We start from the raw sequence: 23443 nt of genomic DNA, 5'->3' as shown, positions 1-23443 counted from the left end.
CCATTAGCTTATCGCTACGAATTAAAACGCGGAGAAAGTGGTGATAAAGTGACAGTTTAATGGAAGATTCAATTGCGTCCATTTCGAGACCATTCTGAAATAAATCGACCCTATTTTTTCCATTCATTTTGGGCCCACTTTTAATTAGCGTTGCGTCACAGTATTGGCGAGCTATAAAATTCTGAAAGTCGAAGAAACCGTTCATGTAATATTGGCTTAACTGCAATAAATTTTTATTTGCTTGCTACTGGTTTAGTCGTTAATAAATTTCTACAATCATATTGATAGATTGTTAGGCACACAGGAACATGGTGAAACACCAGGAAAGGACAAGGAATTTAGTGAAATTTAAATGCGCCTCATTGTGTTTTAATGATAGAAATTACAATTCGGCAATATTAGGTATTGAATAATGAATGCCTAGCCGGGCGAAACAAACGAAATGAAGAACCATTGGCCATTAATTCATGAATAGAAATTTTCACTGCAAATTTCAAGTGCTGCATTTCTTCGATTTATTTATTCTTCTCTTGTAATGCAACTAGAATAAACCAAATGGTGCAGTAAACGTTGTTCTGAATGCTAACACGTTCTGTGCAACTTTTCTTTATTTAGGAAATTCAGATCATGTTACTTAATAGAAAGCTTTTTTATATAAATTCCTTTCAATGTTATTGCCAAGTGTGGATCAACTTCCTACATACTGATCAGTCCTTGCGTAACTAAAAACTGCGAAAATGACTGTGCGCTTTGAGTGCATTTCCAACAACTATTTTAATTATTGGGTCATTCATAAATTAACTATTTTGTCGTGCTATTAGCGAAACTGAATGCGATGGTCTTAAATTTCACTCATGCTTGTCCATGACTAACCAACAGAAAATGACTTAATAAAATAAAATGTTCATTCACCTCTAATTTTACGAGGAGATGCGGATTTTATGTATAAGAACTTATTAAAAAGAGATTTCAACGGTTAACTTTATGTTAATTAAATTAAATTTTGTTGTTTAAAATATGCCAGTCTCTAATTTGCGAAAATGAGCAAAAATTTATTAATTATAAACCGCACTTTCTTTAAAAAGAGAAACCGCAAAGTAATCGAAATAAAGGTGTAAAGTGCTCAGTTAAATTTTCTTGTTCAAAAAGATGACGTGCACGTGACGGGAAGTAAACGATTCATAATCAGGAAACATTTAGGAGAGAAACAAATACCTACGCAAACCATCAAGATGAAAGAGAAAACTTTATTCTTTCACGTTCGCTCAGTAAACAATTGTTTTTGTTTGATCCTTGCATGATCTTGCAGTTTAACTTTAAAACTGGAGCTCTTCTGTTGCATTCTCTTTATTCTACCGAGATAATTTCTTTGACTGTCGCACTGTAACTAGATTCTCTTAATCTCTTCCGTCTTTTATCTTTCCTTCGCGTATATCCAGATAAACCACTCGCATAGTCTCATACTCCGGATTCAGCTTAGGTTTAGTTCGTTTTATTTCCATTTAAGCCGAGTAGATCTACTTTAGTCCGGTTAGTTCGCATAAGTCACATTTAGTTCACCTGGTCAGATTTAGTTCAGCTTGTTAGTCATAAAATCTTGTTAATTCAGCCTAGTTCCACTGGTCCAATTTGGGCGGTTTTTAAGGGCCGAAAAAACTTTCTTCACAATTAAGTAAGTATCTAATAGAACCTCATAAATTTAGTCCCCAATTATTAAGACTTAAGGTCGATTTATAAGTTGACACAGCGGTTCCTGCAACATAAGCATCAATAAGCATTCTTCCTACGGGATTTTAGGCGGTTGGGGCTGCGGCTACTGCTGCTTCGAGTCTATAAATCGACCCTTAGGACTAAGCAATGGGACAGTTTTGCCAACATGAGGGGACCACAAACCTTTAGTGAATTAATATTAATAATAATTAAGGAAAAGAGCAAATTGAACTTGGTCCTATTTAAGGAATAATATGAGTATTCAGTTAGCTCATAACTCTTAACAATTACTATAATTATTGCTTTCTCTTCAGATCTCCTTATTACCATTTTGTTTTTCTATTTAACTATTTTAAATTGGCAGAACTATTTTCCCCCACTTTAACAAACTCTCGCCTTAAAAATCATTTTGCCTAAAGTCGATTTCTTTATTGGACTGGAAGTGTTATTTTTTTGTACAGTCTCATAAAGAAAAATTGGACTATTGAGGAAACAGAAAGAAAGAAAACAAAATGGCGATTCATAAAATCAAAGATGCAAGTAGAAAAATTGAAAAAAAATAATCCAGAAATTGGAAGCAAAAAAAATATTAAAACAGCTTCAAACAGAAAACGACAAAGCATAAATAGAAGATTAGGAGAAAAAACGAAGCTTTGTGTGCTTACAGAACGTAGATAATGGGGCATCAAGAACGGGAACTCAAATAAAATGAAAATAGTCAGTAAAAAAATCATCCCACTGTTTTAATAACTGTAGGAAGAAACGAATTAATTGAAATGCAAACTACATTGCGACGTTTGTGGAATCAACAGCCGAGGCGTTTTTGAGCGGCAGAAAAGCACTTTCAGTGCCAAGGTGTAAAAGTAAAACTTTGAGCCGTGTCGATCGAACCATAAAATGTCACGCTTTTTGGACGAAGTCAAAAATAAAACATTCAAAGTTAGCTGCCAGTTTATTTTTTATTATTATTTATTTTTTACCATATTTTTTAAATGAAAGATGAAAATCAGAGAATATAAATTTATAGGCGATAAAGTGGGCTCTTATGTTTTACGAACCATTTAAATTAAGAATGTCTTTCATAAAATAGTGAATTCATAACAAAACTAAACGTAAACTTACAGACTTCAAAATAACGCGCCGCGAAATTTGAAAATTTCGTACTTATTAAAGCAGTTTTCGCAATTAAAAATCAAGACATTTCCCTAAAATTGTTTTTTTTTCCTTGCTAAATTCTGTAGGAATACGTTAGGAAACGCAAATACAACAAAGAAACACCAAATATTCTGCTGTAAAATTCTACCTCGATTTTTAAATTATGATAGTAGGGCCTGGGCGAGTTAATTATAAACGGAAGTTTTACAGACTATTAAGGAAGCTTTGTTAGATAAATTTAATAAGTTAAGAGTCTAATTAAACAGTAAACACGTAGATATTAGCAAACATACTAAAATTTCAATTTAAAACATTGCAAGCAAAAACCAAAGTGTTTTTACACTTCATTTCCATTGCATTTAATAAACTGTATGCAATTGTGAAAGCTTTCATTGGTACAAAAAAAATAGAGCATAACATTGTAAAGTTTTATAACACGGATTTTTAAAATTGGCAGTGACGATTTCAACAAATCCGCATTTTTAAAACGAATTCATCCAAAAAGCGTCCTTTGAAACGCGATGTGAACCCGGAAATCATTTCATGATTTTCCCGAAGGTTGCAGTTTAATTTTGAACCATCTGCTTATCTGCCTATCGATTTGCTTTTTTTAGCATAAACAAATAATACCATAATGTGAGTCGCAAGTGAAAAATGAAGTCACAACTCATCGCATAAACCTCCATCTAAGTTAATTTACTAAGTCATTGGCTTAACACCGCCTTATTAGTTAATAATCCCAATTTGGATTATTATTAGACTAGAACGTGATCACCTCCATTTGCACGAAATGAAGAGCCCCTATTTCATACTGAGTGCCTTCTTTCCGCCTCAATTAGTCCAACTTCACGTAAAATCAGCCCCAACGGACAATATTCTAATCAGATCGAATACTAATCACCGCACCATCAGAAATAATCCGGTTAACTCCGAAAATCAATACGAACTTTACCTCTCTAGACTCCCCTAATTTTTCATCCTTGTTGAGAACGAAAAATCGCTTTTCTGCGACACCCCCGAAAGTGTCAAGTGTATCAATTTGGGAAGGTCAAAGGGTCGATTCTCATGTATGTTTTCGCTCCATCGGCAGGCGCACGAAGAATGATAACACCTATTTATCCCTAACGGTGTCAATAAAGTGTCAATGGACAGGAAGATCGTAGAGAGGCAACTTTATTGTTTTTTTGCAATTGGAAGCAACAAATTGTTGTTTCGTGACTCAGTTCGAATTCGAACAAAGCGAACATTAAAATTGAAAATGAAAGTAACTTGGGCACGAAAATGACGAATACCACTATCCCGGACTGAAAACTGGTTTCCAGTCACAAACGCACAACGAAAGTGCTTTTAGGGCTTACGTAACACCGCAAATGGGTAGGACTAGAAAACACAAATATTTGCAGAGTTGCGCAATTTTCAAAAGGCTCTAAGAACGTTCCACATTCCTCCAAAATCCAAGATGTAAACCGAACAAAATGAAAGGAAAGTGTTTTATAGCCCCACCACCTCATAGATGCAGAAGCAAGTGTAAGGAATTGGACATGACACGCGACTTGAGTGAAACCGAAGACTATCTCCATAAAGTACTCTAGTTGTCGAAGAACACCTCTTCAGTGCGGTCGTGCTTGTGCTTGTGGATGTGTTTTAGTTGGATGTGAGTACGGATTACCGAAGCTCAGTTTTTGCAAAAGCTGTTACCGTAATTACGACTCGTGTTTATTCGAGCTTTCCACTCATTCGATTAGTTTGAAAAGAGTCAATAGAGAGTTATTAGTGCATCCTAGTGCACTGACAAAATGACGTAAAACGTTAACTGCGGTTCAATCGATAGTTACAAAACAATAATAAATTAATTAAAAGTTTTCAATGGATCCAAACACAGCAGGGTTGGTACAATTCGAGTTGAGCAGTGGAAGAGTCGACCTGGATTTAATGTAGAATGAAAAAGTTGTAACGCGCTTGTTTACAATCAGATCGAGAGGTAGAAATTTAGATTTATCGTTCTAGTAGAAAAATTCTATCACAAGTTAAGTAACTGCAATGTTTTCTTTCCGGTGAATCCGGGAGGATCTGCTTACTCCGGTAACGCAGTAACGAATTGCATGTTGTGTAAACATGTAAAATATGTCATTATAAAGCAGTGAAAACGTTAACTCGAACCTTGATTTTCCATGCATATTTCATTTCCGTCTTTCCGCGTTTCCATCGCGAGGTCTGGGCTGTAAACTTCAATTTGCCTACAGGTGTAATTGTGTTACGTAATTTTTTTCTTCTGAGTTAATTATCTCAGTGTGTAGAAAGTGGCATAGAATTTGAAAATTGTACATTGTGCAAACCTTGTCAGAAAAGTACGAAAAAAGTCTTTAATAAGCATTTAATTCACCTTGGTCTGCGGAAAGAATGACTCTTTTCTCAGGCGTTCAGTCTAGTATTTGCACAACTGTGGAATTTTGCAAGATAAATGTTTAATTATTTGTACAATCAGGACGATAATGATGGATTAAAGTACACAAAGTAAAAAGGATCTTTCCGGAAAACAATAGGCGCAGCTTTTACACGAACTGCTTGGCGTGTCACCAACGTTCCTAACACAATCATAATTGCATCACTCGTTCTTAAGAGCTTTCGATCAAGTTTCCTTTAAAAATTAATTACCTGAATAAAGCCTTTATCGAGGGTTGAAAAATGCCCCAACCTAAATGCGGCGTTTTTACAGAAAAATTGCAATTATGCAAAGATACCAAGGTTATGAGACTAATTACTGCAATTCCGTGTTTTTCTAGCCATCATAATAAGAGCCAAGCGAAGTAATCAAGTTGTTTTTTGGCGGCAATTACAGTGAAAGTGACAAGATCGCAATTGCAACATCACCGCGCACCTTGACAATGAAACCAGTCAAGAATTGTCCGTTATGGAAACAATGCTGTTCATCTTTTGAAATTAAAAGCAATCTCGTTCGGCGTTTCCTCTCACACCCATTAGAATGTTTACATGCCGTTTAATGGAAAACTTATCAAATTCGGTGTTCCGTTCATTCTGACACGATTCTAGATGCACTTGTTTTCTCTTCACATTTCGGAACCAGATCATTGTCTGAATAATTAACACAAAGGCGCTCACCACTTTTACTTTGATTTCAAGAGCGCAATCTTCTAAATTTCGGATTTTACTGTCATTTCGTATTCATTTAGTGGCAGCTGGTTTAGCATACAATCTCACGTGAAAATGAAAGTGTGCGTACGACGTTGATCGAGCAATCCAGAAGACATTCGCTGAGTTTGATGCCACATAAACCATTTAGCGGAAAGTTAACATTGCGTCATTTACACCGTTTGTTCATTACGGCGTAAATTACCAAGACAAAAACCTCCTCTCACGTGAAAATGACGTTCATATTTCTTTGTGTTCATTACATGAAAAGAATTCTGTGTTTGTGTTGATGAACAGTCAAAACTCAATTTAACTGTCTCGGAAACTTCTGCGAGCGAAACCTCGTTCTAGACAAAAAATCTCATGATGAGTGATAGCGTTTGTGTTGTTGACGCTTTGCAAAAACTTGTGAAATTCAGGAATAGTGACTTTTATTAATTGCAGGATGTCCATCTCTTTCAATTAACTGTCCGTCAGCAGCACCCAAAATGTTCAGATATATTTCGTGTTCGATTTTATTGATTATATCGGTGGACGCCGTCCACGACAATTGGCAACCCGTTATTTACGATGGAATCAAAACTATCCATACATCACATCCCTCGGGTTACGTAACTCAGACATTCCACCAGTCGGGACCTTCTCTACCTTCCCTCCACGGCTCCAGTGATCGATGCGAACTCTATAAAGTCGGGTTTGTGCAAGACCTATATTTCCAATACATCCAGTATAAAACTCACATTCCCGAGCTGAAGGAGTTCACTTTATGCTTCTGGACGAAATTCGCGAATCACAGCAACGACCATCCTATATTTTCATACGCAGGTAAATAGAAGAGTTTCACTTTTAAACGCTCAGATTATCTCATCCACCCATGATAATAGTAGAGAACACGCAACGAATTACAATTTTCTTCCACAGTCGATGGTCAACCTAAGGCAATCCAATCGTGGATTTCCAACACTGAAAGATCAAGCTATTTCAGCCTGTCGGTGGAAGGACACACTTTCTACCGTCTTAATTATCCTTTACGTCTTAATAAATGGTACCACACCTGTCAGAGCTGGAATGGAAAGACTGGAGAATGGCAGATTTGGGTAAACGCGGAACGAGTGGGTCGTGGTTTTCACAACAGGGTAAGTTTTCATGAAGTTGCTTCAAGACGTAATCCAAAAATTGTAGTTGGTGGGCCACGTTATTCCTTCTGGAGGCTTAGCTATTACTGGACAAATCCAGACTCAAGTTGGGGGAGGTTTTCTTGAGGGCCACGAAGCACCAAAAGGTGAGATTTGCAAAAAACCGATGACAGTTTCTTTCACATTTTATTGATTGGATAGATACCATATGTGCGTTACATAAATTTTATCTATGACGTTCACTTTCTATTTTATACAATTTTATACCAAACTTAGGATACACGTTGCTTTTGGTGCAATTACTACGTATCGGAGTAAACATCTCTGATGAAATAATTCACACATTACGATTGTAAAATAGTGCAAAATTTCACAACTTGACAAAGTTTTATTAGGATACTACAACATTTACGCAATGCAGTTTCTACCTAGCGCCGGTAATATGGCTGTTGCATATTTATCTAGGTAATTCAGACTTAAATATGAATATTGTGCCGCTGTTTATTCAAATAGATACGGGTTATCAACATGCTTAAAATGATGAATTTCGCACAATTAGGGGAATTATGTGAAATTGTTTGTTGAATGAATGCTAAAGGCGTTTCACACTCTAGTGAGCTTCATTCTCAATTTCATTTTTTGCCACATTCTGATATATGCGTGGTTTTGTTACCTGAACTAATAGACTTTCTTTATTGTATTTAAAAATTTCATACAAATGTTATTGTTTTTCGTTTGGAGCTGTCCAACTTTCCGAAATCAGAGGAGAATTAAATTTAACCTGTTTGTATGTACAAGAAATGCTGCAGACAATCAAATTAATTACAAAAAATTAAACTTCTAAATTGCTATACGATTTCTAAAAAAAGAAGAATCTGATAACTGAAAAAACAGAAAAGTAGAGTACAAAATCCAAGAACGGAATTTGAAAACTAGTTAATTTAAACCTTTGCAGCTTAAACTTAAAAAACTAAGAACTTTCATGTTAAAACCGTAAAACCTTGGAACCTAAAGTTTATTAAATCCGCAAAACCTGAGAACCAAAAAAATTTTGAATCTAAAAGTATTTCTGAACCTTATAAACTGAATTGATTTAATGTTAAAGATCTAAACTCTTGTGAATTTTTGGATTTTAATTTAAGACTCTGAGGATTTCAAACTCTAAAATCTATGAAGCTTCAAAATCTAAGAATCCCAGAATTTCCAATTTAGACCTAAAAACCTGCAAATTTGGTAATAAAACTGGAAAAACTGAGATATCAAAAGCCTAAAACTTTATAGCCGGCAAATTGGGAATCCTGGGAGTGAATTGATTTTTTTTTTCATGACAACAACACGTCCAGAGTAAGCCTCCAACGTGTTGTTAACCCTTAATAACAATGAAATTAATTATTTACGTCTGCCACCACCATGCCCGGCCTCTTTCCCATTGGGAATTTTTGAGATATGTCACGCTTCGACCTGAAAATGATGTCGCTCAAACAAAAACTTTTGGCGAAGTGAAGTTCTTCCGGTTATAGCGAAATAACTGTCAGGACGAGGTGGTTAAACATTGTACTAAATATGAAAAAGAAAGTGTAAGAATTCATTGATTTATTGGCAATAGTCTGAGTGCTTAAAAGGAACTGTTAACATCGAAACAGTTTAACTGAAGAGTTGAAAAGCATGTAGGACGAGTTATGCAAGTTACGTATGGCAGATATGAAAATGAAAGTATCCTGTTCTGTAAAAAATGTAAAATCCAATCAAAACTCTTAATCGACTTGTTAAGTGCGGTTTGTTTAATCTCAACACACTTCATTGAAAGAATTTAAAAAAACGGCGCGCTTAATGCGTCTTGTATTATTTTTACGTGTTGGTAGCACTGTTATGTCAACAACGACATCGTTATGTGATAATAAATGGTTAACCTCAAACTGTCAGAGAACTCACTTGAGATAACAAGCAGAGCTACCAACGCAAGTTAAATTCCAAAGCTTTTTTGGTCAATAATCATTCTATAAGTCAATTTTGTTTTCCGACTGCACCTCTTGGCAGTTCATTACCAACAAACTTTTTCTGCGAATTTATTCAATTTACTCTTCGCTGTGCAAGTTCCACTCTAAAATAACTCCTTTATTATTAAAGAGAAACTTTATACTCGTCTAATTAATTTAACCTAATTATTTTTACAATTTATGTTAATCCGTCTTTTCATTAATTCAGGTGCCGGTGGCATGCTGGGCGAAATCACCATGTTGCAACTGTACAAAATCGCTTTAACCGCCGGTAAAGCTCACCGTGACCATAAACATCACCACGCCCACCAATACGACCATGCAGGCAACGAAATTACGACGCCTGTACCTCCAACCCCTCGTCCCAGGAATGCCCTTCCTGCTCATCCTTTATTGACAGGCGGTCAAATAAATCCCATGCTTATGTTAAACTTGGCTGGAGGTCAACCAACTCAGCCCCCACAGCCCCAAATAATTCCCGGTCAAAACTACGACGCTCAGCTGCTTAATGGTCAATTCGTCAATAGCCTCGTGAGTCGGCAGTTGGCGCAAGGACGAGTTGCTCAACCTCAACCTCAGCAGCTGCAGATTTTGGCGCCTCAACCTCAGACTTCGCAGGGGATAGGCAGTCCATTGATCAATAGTGGTCTCGTTCATCCCTCGCTTGTTAATCCTGCTAATGTGCAATTCATCGACACTCAACTCGAGACGCATCAATTGTTCAAGAGGGAGAACGAAGGTGGATTGAAATTCGGGGATAAAATCGCAAAGAAAACAAAACGACAGAGCGAGTTGGTAGATAGCGATCAAAAAGAAAATAAGCATCAGAAACGGGAATTGTATCTAACCGGAGGTACCATTATAGAGGAGGGATTCCCGTCGAGTATTGATCAAAGTTTCTTAGATGGATTAGCGGGAATTGGTGAAAACAAGCCCATATTACAGCAACAAAAAGAGAACGACGAGAGGGAACCCGCAGAAGCCGAAGTTAAAGCGGTAATGAATGTCTGCAGCGGTTGCGACGAAGAACCGTTCGAAAAAGCGCTCATTTTCGGATGGAGAACCGTCCCAAAGAAGTTGTATTCGGGCGCTTTCTACACGCCGGCAGTGCAAAGTTGCAAAGTTTTTTAGGATTTTTTTCTGTTTTACTTGTACATACGTCATTGTACTGCCAAGATAAAAGCTCCGAGCTTTCGACTGCCGACGCCTTCGTTACTTTGTTAATTTTTAATCACCGTCCCCATTTTGTTAGTTTATTCATAGTATTTATATTTTTGTATCATTAACAAGTTAATAAATTAATTTTCATTTGACTCACGTTTTAAAGTTCGGCAGTGAAAATTTTACGACTCACCTTGCTTTTATGGATGTGCTGATGTTGATATTCCGAGTCGAATTCGGGCTCGGAAAAATAACTCGGATCTTCAAAATGCCCCACGCCGCCTGCGATGCCTATACCTGCCATAGGTAAACCCCCGGAAACGTCAGCTGACTCAAAGAGACGCAGGACCGAGCGGTCTCTGATCTCCCGCAAGTGGGATCTGTATCCAAAATGGTTCATTCTATCATTTTATGATAATTTAAAATGTCTTTTAAGATTGGTAGAATTTCACCCTTGAGAAATATATGAAAATTACCTCAAATCCTCCAATTCGTAGAACATATCCTTCGATGAATCATGGATGTAAATCTTGACGTTCGGCGAATCCAAATACTCCATCGTTAACTGTTTAGGAAACGATCGTACGAAAAGGGCTTTCACCGTATCTATCGACGTGATCTCGTTCGGTAGTAGGGCTCGTTTCGTTTCGTTGCGGTACTGGAGGAACACTAAACCTGCAAAAGAATGGAAATCGCAACCATATAAATATATTAGAACAAATCGAATTTTCCTCATTTCGAGAGAAGAACTGGGGCCTCTGACCTCTGAATGTCAATAAAGCGCAAAAGGGTTGACTCCCACAACTCAATTACCGGAAAATGGGAAATTTATCAAAGGGAATAACCGCCAACTGATTTTTAGAGAATGCGCTTGCAGTTTGGAAGAGATTTAATTAATAAGCGTTTTGTGCATTTTGTTTCATGTTCAGACGGAAAGTTTGCAATATAAATCAAAAATCAAAGCTAAACCAGATTCAGTTGTGAAGTGCTGCGACATTCAAATTAAGAAATTAATTATGAGGACAGAGAAATATGAGTTTCCAGTAGAATTTTGATATAATAGAAGCGACCAGAGTTTTTGTTTTGAGTACACAATACTTAAAATTGTCGCCTAATGCAAAATAATTAATTTATAAACAATGAGTCCGAATAAGTAATAATTTAATACGTAGTTTTGTAAAAATTACCTAATTTCAAATGACGTTTTGCTTTCAATTGTAACGAAACTTTATTTAGCTTATTCTTCAATTTATAAAATTAGCACTAAATAGAAGCAATACATAAAATTGAGTCTATAATGAAATATCAGAAATAAAAAATTATGCAATTTTAAATCAGCTGGATTTGGTTCATCAATAGCTTCGAAAATGTTTTTGATTATCCATCACAAAAATTCAATTCAACCAGGTTTGTAAAAAAATGTTTGTAAATGGATGGATTTCATGCGTTTCTGCCTTGGGTTACAAAAATCTATTTTAGTGAGGATATTTCGAAATTAATTATTACTAGTTGGACCAAATAAGTGTTAATTTCTGATTTTATGCAGTTGTTGATAATTAAAAGTACGTTGAAAATGATAAATTTAGAAAATACTGTGCTGCAGCCTAAATAAAATGGTATTGACTAAACTACAGATAAATTCAAGAGGTCAATTTGGGGTAATTTTTAAAGAACTTTTTCGATGCGAAAACGATCTTAAATACCTTTGAGTTGCACATTAATCGAAAGAACAGCTCGAAATCTATCAACTGGCCAAATTTCAGATCAGTAGTTCAAATATCTTACGAGTGGCGGCCAAAAAACAAAAAGTTGAAAAATTTTCATCAATTCATCAATTGAGTCGGATTTTTTTTCGCGAAATGATCAACCATCGAATTTAGGGTATTTGAAAACGAAATCTAAAGAAAAAAAATCGAGAAAAATGATGGCGTAAACTGTTTCTTATTATCTACTGTAGTTACGAGATATTTAGCTTTAAAGTTTTGTAATCCGCACAAGAATCTGCACAAAATGAGCTAAATAACGCAAGTTTGCACCAAAAAATAAGCGAGAAATCGATATGAGAACTTTGCCATAGTTTTAGTCATAAATTTTCCCGAAAAACTCCAACTTTCGACATTTAAAAAATCTAAGAACGATCGATTTCTTAGCAAAAAAATCGGGAGAAAAACGATGACAAAAAGCGTTCCTTTGGATCTGTAGTAGTTTTCAAAATATTGAGTACAAATAGTTTCAAACCTTCAAAAATTTAGCCCTCTGGCGACTATCTACCCAAAATTTCACAAGGTCATAACTAATAAATTATTTGTTGACATATTAAAAAATCGCTCGGTTTTGGATTCAGGCTAAAGTTTTGCGTTAAATGAGTACAAATACCTTGAGATTGCTTCACAAAAGAAGAGATATTGACCAAAACCTGATTTCAAAAGAACATTTTGGGCTGATTGTCAAGAAACTTTTTCGGAGTGAAAACGACGTTAAACACCTATGTGTTATATATTAATCGAAAGAGCAGCTCTAAATCTATCAACTGGCAAAATCTCAGATGGGTAGGTCGAATAGTCTACGAGTGGCGGTCAAAAAACACAAAATTGAAAAATTTTCATCGATTGAATCGGAAATTTTTTTCGTGAAAAAATCGAACATCAAATTTTAGATATAAAGAATAAGATTTGAAAAAAACCATGGTGCAAACCATTGTTTTTTTTTCTTTTAGAAAACCGAGAAATTTTATTTGAATTTCTTTCCTTAACTTCTGCTTAATTAATTATGTGGGTACCTACTCTAATATAATTTTCATCATCAAAATGAAAAATTTTATACGATTCCTAATTTATGATGAAAGCATACCTCTTCGGTTGCTCATCTTTGTGTTACACGAGGTAAGTTTCCGGAAAAGCTCATTTTAAATAACTAGAAACTTCTGCAAGGAATAAATTTCTGTGAAAAGCGCAAAGAAATTATATTTCAATGAAAAATCGTATCTTACAAAGCGAAAAGATCTCGTCGCTCTGAAACGTTAGCAAAATGAAAGACTCGTTGGAAACTATACTTCCCGCGAAATTACAATGTTCTGTCAAAAGTAATTTCAAAATCTTCTAGTTTTCCGCAAATGTAAGTTTCAATCTAATATGAAATCAAGAGCTTTGCTTCTATTTAAAACAGTTCAAAACATTCTAACTGGAAGGTTTTGTGGCTGAACAAGAAATTTAATTCAATCCCGCGTTAGCAGTGCACCAAATAATAAATGAAAGGATGTCTCTAGGACACATTACCCCGCTCTTGTGAGTTTGCAACTTCAATTAATCCCAACCTTGAAACTTGATTTAATCCTATATCCTCACCTAATGGTCTTTCTAACGTTTTGCTTGGAGTTCGTACAACAGGAAGTGAACTACGCTGCTTGCCGCCTCTACGGAAGCCCGTGGAACTTGTTTCAACTTCCGACATGATTCCAGGGTCATCATCGAACAACATCGCGTTGGAAGGCGGAGGATATCCCCTAGGTTGGCCCTGAAAACACCACCGTTGTAAAAAAACACATAAAAAACCAGAAAACTGGAAAGTTGGTGTGTTAAATTTACCTTCCTCGGCCTGGTGGAACTCATCTGTTTAGCAGCATGCAAAAAAATTCTCACATTAACAGGACTATCAGGACTAACTGGGAAGGAAGTTTCCGATAATTTATGTAAAACACCACGCTGCGCCGAACTCGAATTCTTATTCGTATCGGTTTCAGTAGTTGTTGTGATTCTATCATGTTTCTTCAAAAGGGGTATCGATCGAGGCGTCATCTCCAATTGGGGTGGTAGAGATATGATGCTTTGAGTCGACATTTCTTAACGAACTGGGAGAGAAACTTGCGGTCAGATGTGAATACAGCGTATCGACTGAATTAATTAAACCACGACGGGAACAACTACTGAACTAGCCACTTAATTGATGAGGTGATGTCATTCCGTTTTAATAATGTAGAGCATTTTCCTATTATGCAAGAACATGTATCCTGTTTCCAGAAACAATGGCGAAATATGAAACGAAACGGGGTGTTTGATGAGGAATTTCGCGTGTTTAAAAATCTAGATATTTCATGCTCGATGGAACGGCGTTTAAAAACACTCGTTTAAAATGGTTTGTAGATGTTGGATCAAGATGGGGACCAGATACAGAAGTCATCAACACTTCATTAAGTAGTTACAGGGTCGTTTCGGAGTTTTTGTGGCGTAATCAACTATTAAATTAAGGAAAGATACCTCTACATTTGGTAGACTTCTTCATAAAAAAAAAACAAGACAAACCACCAATTTGATCGTATCGCAACTTCTTGCCTATTTTTAAATAAAAAAATATTCAAAATATTAATGAAAGATCATTAGATTGTAGTACATATTAAAAATACAGAAATAAATGCGACACTTTCTTGGCAGTACAAAAGTTTGGCCCACTTCATCATAATTATTTTGTTAGATTCTCTTAAAAACAAACTTCGTCAGTGACTGGCAATAAGTAAGTTCTTATTACATAACATAAAAAAGCTTTAGTTTTTTTAATATACCCCCCGTTCACTTTAGTTTTTGCAGTTTGCTCCAAAATCAAACCAAAAATCGACCGAAAAAGATTTACATGTCATGACTTTTTTTTTAGAAAAAATAAAATTTTCGACTTTCAAAAAATCTAAGAACAATTTTTTAAGTAGAAAGTTTTGAAAAAAACAATAGCGAAAACCGTTTCTTTCGATCTGTCGTAGTTTTCGAGATATTGAGCACACATGTTTCAAACCCCTAAAAATTTGGCCCTCTGGCGACAACTCCAAAAATTCAAACGGCCATAACTCAATTAATAGTTGACGGAAATTAAAAATTCTTATGTTTTTGGATTTAGCGTGACATTCTGCGTAAAATGAGTTCAAATAAGCTTAATAAATAAACGAGGCATTGACCAAAAACTGCTTTGAAGAGGTCTATTTAGGGTAATTTTCAATCACTGTTTTCAAGGTGAAAATGACGTTTAATACCTTTGTGTTATATACATTAATCAAAAGCGAAGCTTAAAATCTATCAACTGACCAAATCTGAGTTCGATCGGACGATCGGACGAGTTTTGACCAAAAAAAACAAAAAATCAAAAAACTTTTATTATTTGAGACAGAATTTTTTTTTCGCGAAAAATCGACTATTGAATTTTGGGCTGTTGAGAACTTTTTCTAACGTAAAATGAGCCGAGGAAAACGATGGCGCAACCGCATCTCTATACCAATAGTTTCCGAGATATTTACATAACTTTAACTATTAGGAAAGATTAGGAACAATGAAAATCAACTTATTGAAACTTTGATTGGCCATAACTTATTGTTGTCGGATCATAATTTCAATCTACGGAAAATTCTACGTAAAATGATATAGAATAAAGTAAGTTTACTCCAAAAAATAAGCGAGATATCGATATCAGAATTTTTGCATAGTTTTAGTCATAAATTTTCGCGAAAAACTGCAACTTTCGACTTTTGGAAAATCTAAAAACTTTTTTTTGACTAAAAAATCGTGAGAAAAACGATGGCACAAACGGTTTCAGAATATTTCTAATAGTTTTCGAAATATTGAGCACGGATTGTTTCGAACCTTCAAAAATTTGAACCTCTGGTAACAACCCAAAAATTCCAACGACCATTACTTAGTTATTTGTTGGCGTACGTCAAAATTTGCTCGGTTTTGGATTCTACGTGAAATTCGGCGTAAAATGAACCCCAATATCACAAGTTTGCTCTAAAAATAATCAAGAAATCTACCGAAAAATGACTGATAGTTATAGTCTAGCGACAGCAACCATTATTATTTATTATTACATAAATAATACAATTTGTTTGAATGTTTCTACTCAAAAATTTATTGGTTTGGCACGTTCAGTGCTTGAATTTGCCCAGTTCTCGTCTAAATGTACAAAACTGGAGCGGAATTAAACCAGAAAATGCAAACGACTTCTCCCCGAAAATGAATAAACAAATACTTCTAAACTAAATCCTCCGTTCCGCAACTGCTTTACTGCATCCATCAAAATCATCTTATCCTTCCAACCCCTACTTACTGCAGGTTCAATTTTAACTCAATCTCCATACCGAATTGCAAATTACTCGATTACAAACAAGTCGCAAATTGACGTGGCGAATTTCCAGAATTCGTCAAAAGCTCCTATTCATCGAATGGATCACAGGCATACTTTTTGTATGTAAATCGAAACGATTCGATGCATACATATGAAGGGCGTGCCTGTGCATTATTACCTCTAGATCCATTGTACGAGATAAAGGTCCTCCTTGGCCTGCCATTCCTAAATACTGTTGGTCAGCTCCGAGGGTATGTCTCCGGGGATCGTCGCGGCGCGTGTTCCTGCTGCGCCCTCCTCTCACTTCACCTTCATTGTCGCTCCGACCTGAAACAAACATGAGAAAAATTTCACATTCGGCAATTAGGTAATCAAATTATATTATAATTAGATTGTTTTGACAGACACGGGGACGGCAATCAACTAAGTCAATACTAACACGAGCGAGTCATGTTTACATAAGAAACTGACGCCGAAGCAGAGGCATACGAACCGATTCCAACAATTTAAACCTTTTAAAAGTTTTTTAATTAAGTTGGAATCACCGCCAGTTTACCGTTTACAAACTTTTGCTTTTTTAACGGGTTTCGTTTTAATCAGGAGGTGAGAAAAAATCACTTTTGGAAAGAATTTACCCAAGTACAGAATCTCTATAACTTTAGAAAGCTAAATTTATCAAAGGTATTTGCAGAATACCCCGCTTTCTACTCATTTTCATATACAAGTTTTTATTTAATTAAACTTTCCTGGTGGTCACATTTCTAACCTTCAAAAGAAAATATTTGAGATTTGATTCGAAAACCCACCTGTGTAATCTAATGCCGGACTTGCTACGGTTCTTGCCTGAAAAGGCCTGAAACTGATACGATAAAAGTAGTTCCTTTGTATGACTACCGGCCCTTGCAAGCGATTGTGATCCATCGAAAATGGATATTTAGGAAGCCCTAAATTCTCAACTGTAAACTTTTACGATACCATAATATTTAACGATGATATTATAAACTTATTTATTCATTTATATTTGTACACTGTGCCACAGACTTTTAATTGATTGTAAATTTATAGTAACAAGAGCATAGTACTAAATTATACATTAATAAGAGCATAGTGAGCAGCAAAATACACGTTAAATGCATGAATTTTAATGAATGGCTAATAAGAATAAGCCATGTGGCTCTGTAAGCACGACAAAAATTAGCGGTCAACTTGAAACTTAAATTGGACTGAAATGAAAGCAAATCGGTAAAATTTATTTCATAACATTCGTTTACATATTTTTTTACATTTTCACTATCTCACGGTGTCAGTGTGTTTTTACCAAAAAAGGTCATCAGTCTAGACGCCTAAAATAACTTATTTCTGTCAAGATCAAGAATCTGTTGATAACAAAGGTCAAGTCGAAATCAAACTGAATAAAAACCTAAAAAATATGCATCTAGGAATATTGGTATTTACCCAAAGCCTATTTTTATCGGTTATTTGGTGGAAAACCAAACAGAATATGTTGAACAAATAATTGTTGTTTTTTTTCTTCTAAAACTTCTTTAGTTAAATAAGTTTTACTCACCTTATCAACGCAAAATATACGCATTTCTTGTCAATCACGAATAAAAAACTAAAAATTACTAATTAAAACAATAAACAGAATTCTATTGACGCAAACTTGCTTTGTGATGCCATGATTAAAGTCAGTTAAAGATAATTACTGATTTATTCTAAGTCATTTGCAACAAACGCACTGCCAAGGTCACGACGAGTATAAGAAATGTATAATTACTTTAATTTAATTACAATAATTGAAGTTTCACGTCAGAAAACAATTTTTAGAAATTTTCATTTCTAAGACTTTGCAAAAATTTCCGACATCCTCCACCAAAGTTCGTAATTAAAGTAATTTTCGTGTTACAGGTCTGAAATTAGGAGAAGCTACTATTTTTGAGTCGTTTATTCACTCTACCAAATTTTAGAATTGTTTTACAAAAGCCAAAATTTTTAGAAATTGTTATTTATAAGACGAAGCAAAAATTTTCGATATCCTTCACCAAAAATTCGTAATTTTGGTAATTTTTTTGCTACAGCTATAAAATTTAGGGAAGTTACTAATTGTGAGTCGTTTATTAACTATACCAAATTTCAGAATTGTTGAGCAAAAGACAAAAATTTTAGAAATTTTCCTTTCTAAGACAAAGCAAAAATTCACCACCAAAATTTGTAATTTCGATAATTTTTTTGCTACAGGTATAAAACTTGGAAAACTTACTATTTTTGAGTCATATATTCACTCCACCAAATTGGAAAAGTTTTGAACAAAAGACAAAAATTTTTGAAATTTTCATTTTAAAAACTTGGCCAAAGTTTCCGACATCCTCCACCAAAATTCGTAATTTTAATCATTTTCGTGCTACAGCGGTGAAACTTGGGAACCTTGATATTTTTGAGTCGTATATTGACTCCACCAAATTGCAAAAGTTTTGAGCAGACGACACAAATTTTAGAAATTTTAATTCCAAAATTTCAGTTATCCTCCACTAAGATTCGTAATTTTGGTAATTAGACAAGAAAATTTTAATCCCATTTTTTAAGTGTTCACCTGTTTTCACCAACCCTTTCTAAATATCATTTACTTACTTATAAAATAAATTTTAGCATTTACTAGTACTCATTAAACACTAAAAACCTTTGACCACTACTGCCTATAAATAAACAATTTTTATGAAGATTCACTAAACTAAAATAAAATTGCATTAGGATCAATAAACTGAAAGCAGACCATCATCCCAGATTTATTACCCCGATGATCTATAAATAAAAAACTAAAAACTAAATTTGGAACATAGAGATTGACATGTTTCTCGGCATCTTCGGAATAATTGGGTTTCTCTTGACGCTTCCTCTTGGCACGCATTTAAAATTCATTTTCGTATTTTTACCGAGAAACGACCTTGTGCTTATTAAATTTATGTCATCAGATCGTTAGCTTGTCGGTTTTACAAAAATAAAGCTTGTTTTTTATATTTTACAATGAGACGAACAAGTAAACTAACACAACATAACGTTAGCATATTTATAAACCAATCATCCTTTATACCACACTAAATGTGCAAATGAAAATGTAAATTTAGTACATGACGCACAGATAGGTACACAGACACAACGCACAAGGAAAACTAAAATAATTTTAGAACAATATACAATAAAGCAACAATGAGAAAACCGATAATCATCCCGTAAATCGAAGAGGAGATTAGTATCAATTTTCTAAGCTTTATTGTTCGTTGTAATTGCACTTCATTTAAATTTAATACGTCAAAATTTATTCATATCACATTGACATAGTACCAAGACTGCCTTTAACACGGAATACATTACAAAACTTTAAGCAAACACTTGGAAATCTCTGCATAAATTCAACATAATTCAATTTCATTTACATATTCGATCTGTTTCCCCCAAAGCATGCTTTTCACGCCGAATAAAAAGCTTTCTTGTGCCGATAGAGACAAAATCGCGGTAATAATTGTCGCCCTCATTTAAAGAACCAACTTTGCAGTAAATGCTTACGCTTTGGAAATAAAACAGACTCGAATGAGAGCATTAAAACAAAATGAAAAACAATTAAAATTTCCATCAGTCCAATAACGAAATCCATATTAAATTCCATTCCGATAATCGGTTTTGCCTGTTTTTATGCATGCACGAGTAACCGCAAGAATCCGAATTTATTTCATTAAATGATTTTTAAATGGTAACGAGCTCCAAAGAGTCGTGTTTAGGAAACTAAACAAAAGGAAGTGAAACTCGAATTTATGCGCATAAATTCCTGGCGATATATCGAAAATGCTAAGCTGGTTTTCCCGTAATCCATCAAAATCGTCGCGTGCAATCGTATAAAACACAATTTTTGATTTTCCTAGACCACGTACACGATCGAAGCAAATAATTCAAAACGTCAGATTTGACATTTTTTGGAAAGTCGGCAAAAATTCTAGTGAAAATGGATTGAACGGGGTGAAAATGCATACAAACAAAACCATCGAAGAACTAAACGAAGATTGTGAACTTCTCATTAGAAAGGAAATCGAGAAGCGTCTAATAAATTATGCTAACTTTAACGAGAAGAGTTCTGATTTTTCAATGGCATCCCAACCTGAAACGCGGCAGTTGTATTTTCCCCCCAACAAACTGCTTGCTTTGAAAGATCGTCATCCGAAGATGCTGCCTTCAACCTCCGCAAACATGCCGCAGAGAGAATCCAAATTGAAAAGATACGTCGATACACCAATCCAAACAACTGATGATAAGTACAATAATATTCCCAGAAGTACCGTTTTGTCGAGGACAAGAAAACACCTCTCTAAACGTAACAGTTTTGTACAAAGTCAGGAAATTAAGTACAGAGCGACCAAAACCCAAACCGACAACTGTTGTAAACGTAACGCATCTGTGTCGGCAGAACCATTGGATTTCCTCGGAGTCTGTGAAAAATCGACCAATGTCCCATTATTGAATAAACCCGGACTGACTAAAACCCAAGCGACCCAAATGTACAACCACATCACTCAAAGTGAGCTCTACTGCATCGAATGGATCCACAAGAATCTCTTCGAAGTCAAACTCAGCCCCAACACGCTGGTGGTTGACGATAAGTTGAGGGATCACAGTGAAAGTGCTTGCATAACGTAACTCACACTTTTCCGTTATTGTAACGACGTTTGTGACAAAAATAAAGTTTTCTCGTTCGTTAAGCTTATTTTGAATTTTCCGAATTGTGTGATTTATCACCGGAACATCGAATAAAACGGATAACAGTACAGAAACTAATGCTGATATACCGACGTCGTAAAATAACCGAATCTTAGAACTTTGCGTGTTTATTCCTCGCGAAACGGAAAATGTGGAGGAGAGAAAGACCGATTATATATCCATTTGAAAGCTCAAGATCTTTTAGAAAAAAAGGCAAATAGTGTGAGCTTACACTAGCGCGTTTCACGCAAAAAAGCTATTTTTTCGCACGAGTTTTGGCGTTCATCGCGATTATTTGTGACCTTTGATAAGTTAAAAGCCCGAGAATGAGCTTTAAACTTGAATTAGCCTTGAAATTTTAAGAAGCGCGCAAGAACAACCAGATTTAGATCAATTTCACTTGCAAATGCGGTAAAAAGAACATTAGAGTGAATATTTCAAAGAGAATCTTGAAATTTAAAAATAAATAGCATACCTCTTACGCTTTTTAAATTCTTGATTTTCTTATTATCGCGTAAGCGGGAAAACGGTCTGCTTTTTCAGCTTTTAAATTATGCATTTTCGTGAGAATAGTTTCTGATGTGCATATTGGATAAGCTGATTTTCACAGCTCCGATCTGCCCTTGCCATCAGTCATTAGGCGCATTTTTCCATGAAGCCAGCACTCTTTCAATTTTTTGATATGACCAATTAAAGTTATGATAAAATTACATATGTATATTGAATTGATTGGAAGTTTTACACTACTAATAAAATATGTAGTTTTCTTATCACTTCATTCTTAGGAGTAATACTGGATACATTTTAAGAACTGCAAGCTTTATTTTTATGTGTTATTATGTATAATTCGCAAAGTTTATCTGTGACTTCCAAACACGCTCGCCATACATAAGAACATAGTCGTTAAAAAATATATAAAAAAGCAACAAAGTTGAATTTACAAACGTCTTTTTAATACAAACGAAAATATTCTGCTAACACGTTATAAATTGGCGGAAGCTTAGGATGTAGTCGAGCATTAAAATGTGCCTTCAGTGGCGTAACAACGTCCTTATCTTGTGCAGGCAATAGCAAGAAAACAGACGCCACTGGTTACATTCAAAACTTTTGCATAACTTTCAAAACGATTTTTTGTTGGCGTCAAATGCAAAATGCGGCTCTGTAATTGGTCGTTCAGCAGAACGAGATTCCCAATTCACCACAAGAACTGTCACATTTGTCAAATTGTCACCAAATTATAGAAACATAAGCAATAAACTTGTTTTTGGTATTTTCAGTACAGATTAGCAGGTATATCATGATAATTTTAGGTTTTTCATATTTTGCGATTAGTAAAAACCTTGACAACCTTGACAAAATTGGCTGGTGTCAACTACATCTTATACCTTTCAAATCTTGCATAGAAAGTGACATATAGATGAAAAAATTAATTAAAAATTAGCTGTGATAGGTATCAATTTGCACTTCTCTGTATAAAATTACAAAACAATGTATACTAATGTGCCAACAAACTTTATGTCGTAGACAACTTGTTTACAGAACTTTGCAGAAACTAGTCCAAACTATACATCCACATCACGTAGAATGTTTGAGTTTGATTTTATACTCCACCCGTAACATTTTGCAGTTGGTTCCTTCGTCAGCAGAATAAAAAATTATTCTGATCGAATTTTGGTTACTGACAAAATATTAAGAAAGCAATCTTTTATCTTTAGGGACGTTTGGTTTTTCCTAATTTCAACAATTCTGTTTATTTTGAATTCCATTTCAAATTACTTTGATAATTATTTCATTTTGACAATATGTAATTGCCAACATGACAAAACAAAAATTTGCAGTTCAAATTTTTGGTGAGCAACAAAATCTCGTTCGTTAGAACTGACATCGATTCACAAAACATAAAAAATACTAAAGTTGACGAAAAAAAAACCTTAAACTAGACAGTTTGTAAGAGTGCATTTTATATTTTAAATGTCAATATTTTAATTTCAGTTTCAAAGTTTCAAATTCGACTAAAATATTACTTTGTACAAAAAAAGTAAGAAGTGTTTAATTTCTACATTGAGAGATACCAACTGAATGACTTTTTGGGAGTTAAAATAGAAGTCACTTAAAATCAAACATAAAAGAACATAATAACACTTTTTGTTCCCGCAAAGATTTTTTATGTGAACAAAATGCCATTAAGCCATTATACCCAATGTAATACAATATTTTGTCCAAAGGCCTCTACTAGTCGCAAATGATGCATTCAAAGAAATGAAGTGACAGCAATGACGAATCTTTAACATT

At 34.8% G+C, this 23443-nt stretch overlaps 2 protein-coding genes across 21 annotated transcripts in view; one reads left to right on the top strand and one right to left on the bottom strand.

Annotated features, from left to right (window-relative positions):
• The window catches only part of LOC148174301 (uncharacterized), a 107508-nt gene that overhangs the window by 22209 nt on the left and 61856 nt on the right, over nucleotides 1–23443 (bottom strand). For 16 of the 20 annotated variants that reach the window (XM_088037482.1, XM_088037483.1, XM_088037481.1 and 13 more), the window contains exons 4-8: nucleotides 16587–16735; nucleotides 13894–13917; nucleotides 13654–13822; nucleotides 10786–10984; nucleotides 10503–10710 (exon numbers count right to left, since the gene is read on the bottom strand). In XM_088037482.1, coding sequence (XP_087893608.1) covers nucleotides 10503–10710; nucleotides 10786–10984; nucleotides 13654–13822; nucleotides 13894–13917; nucleotides 16587–16735 — 749 coding nt within the window. The remainder of the gene's footprint in view (nucleotides 1–10502; nucleotides 10711–10785; nucleotides 10985–13653; nucleotides 13823–13893; nucleotides 13918–16586; nucleotides 16736–23443) is intronic. The other 4 variants (XM_088037468.1, XM_088037470.1, XM_088037469.1 and 1 more) reach the window with 3 other exon arrangements.
• Nucleotides 4406–10461, top strand: b6 (pentraxin-related protein b6). The gene is made up of 5 exons (XM_088037486.1): nucleotides 4406–4519; nucleotides 6460–6840; nucleotides 6937–7151; nucleotides 7198–7297; nucleotides 9357–10461. The coding sequence occupies exons 2-5, from the start codon at nucleotides 6504–6506 to the stop codon at nucleotides 10277–10279; spliced, it is 1575 nt and encodes a 524-aa protein (XP_087893612.1). The 5' UTR covers nucleotides 4406–4519; nucleotides 6460–6503; the 3' UTR covers nucleotides 10280–10461.

The sequence above is a fragment of the Gnatocerus cornutus genome, chromosome 5, assembly GCF_029298725.1.
Source record: "Gnatocerus cornutus isolate USDA-ARS CGAHR chromosome 5, icGnaCorn1.1, whole genome shotgun sequence".
In the NCBI taxonomy this organism is placed as follows: domain Eukaryota; kingdom Metazoa; phylum Arthropoda; class Insecta; order Coleoptera; family Tenebrionidae; genus Gnatocerus; species Gnatocerus cornutus.
Note: the sequence above shows the minus strand (reverse complement) of the source record. Positions and strands in the feature narration are given on the sequence as shown.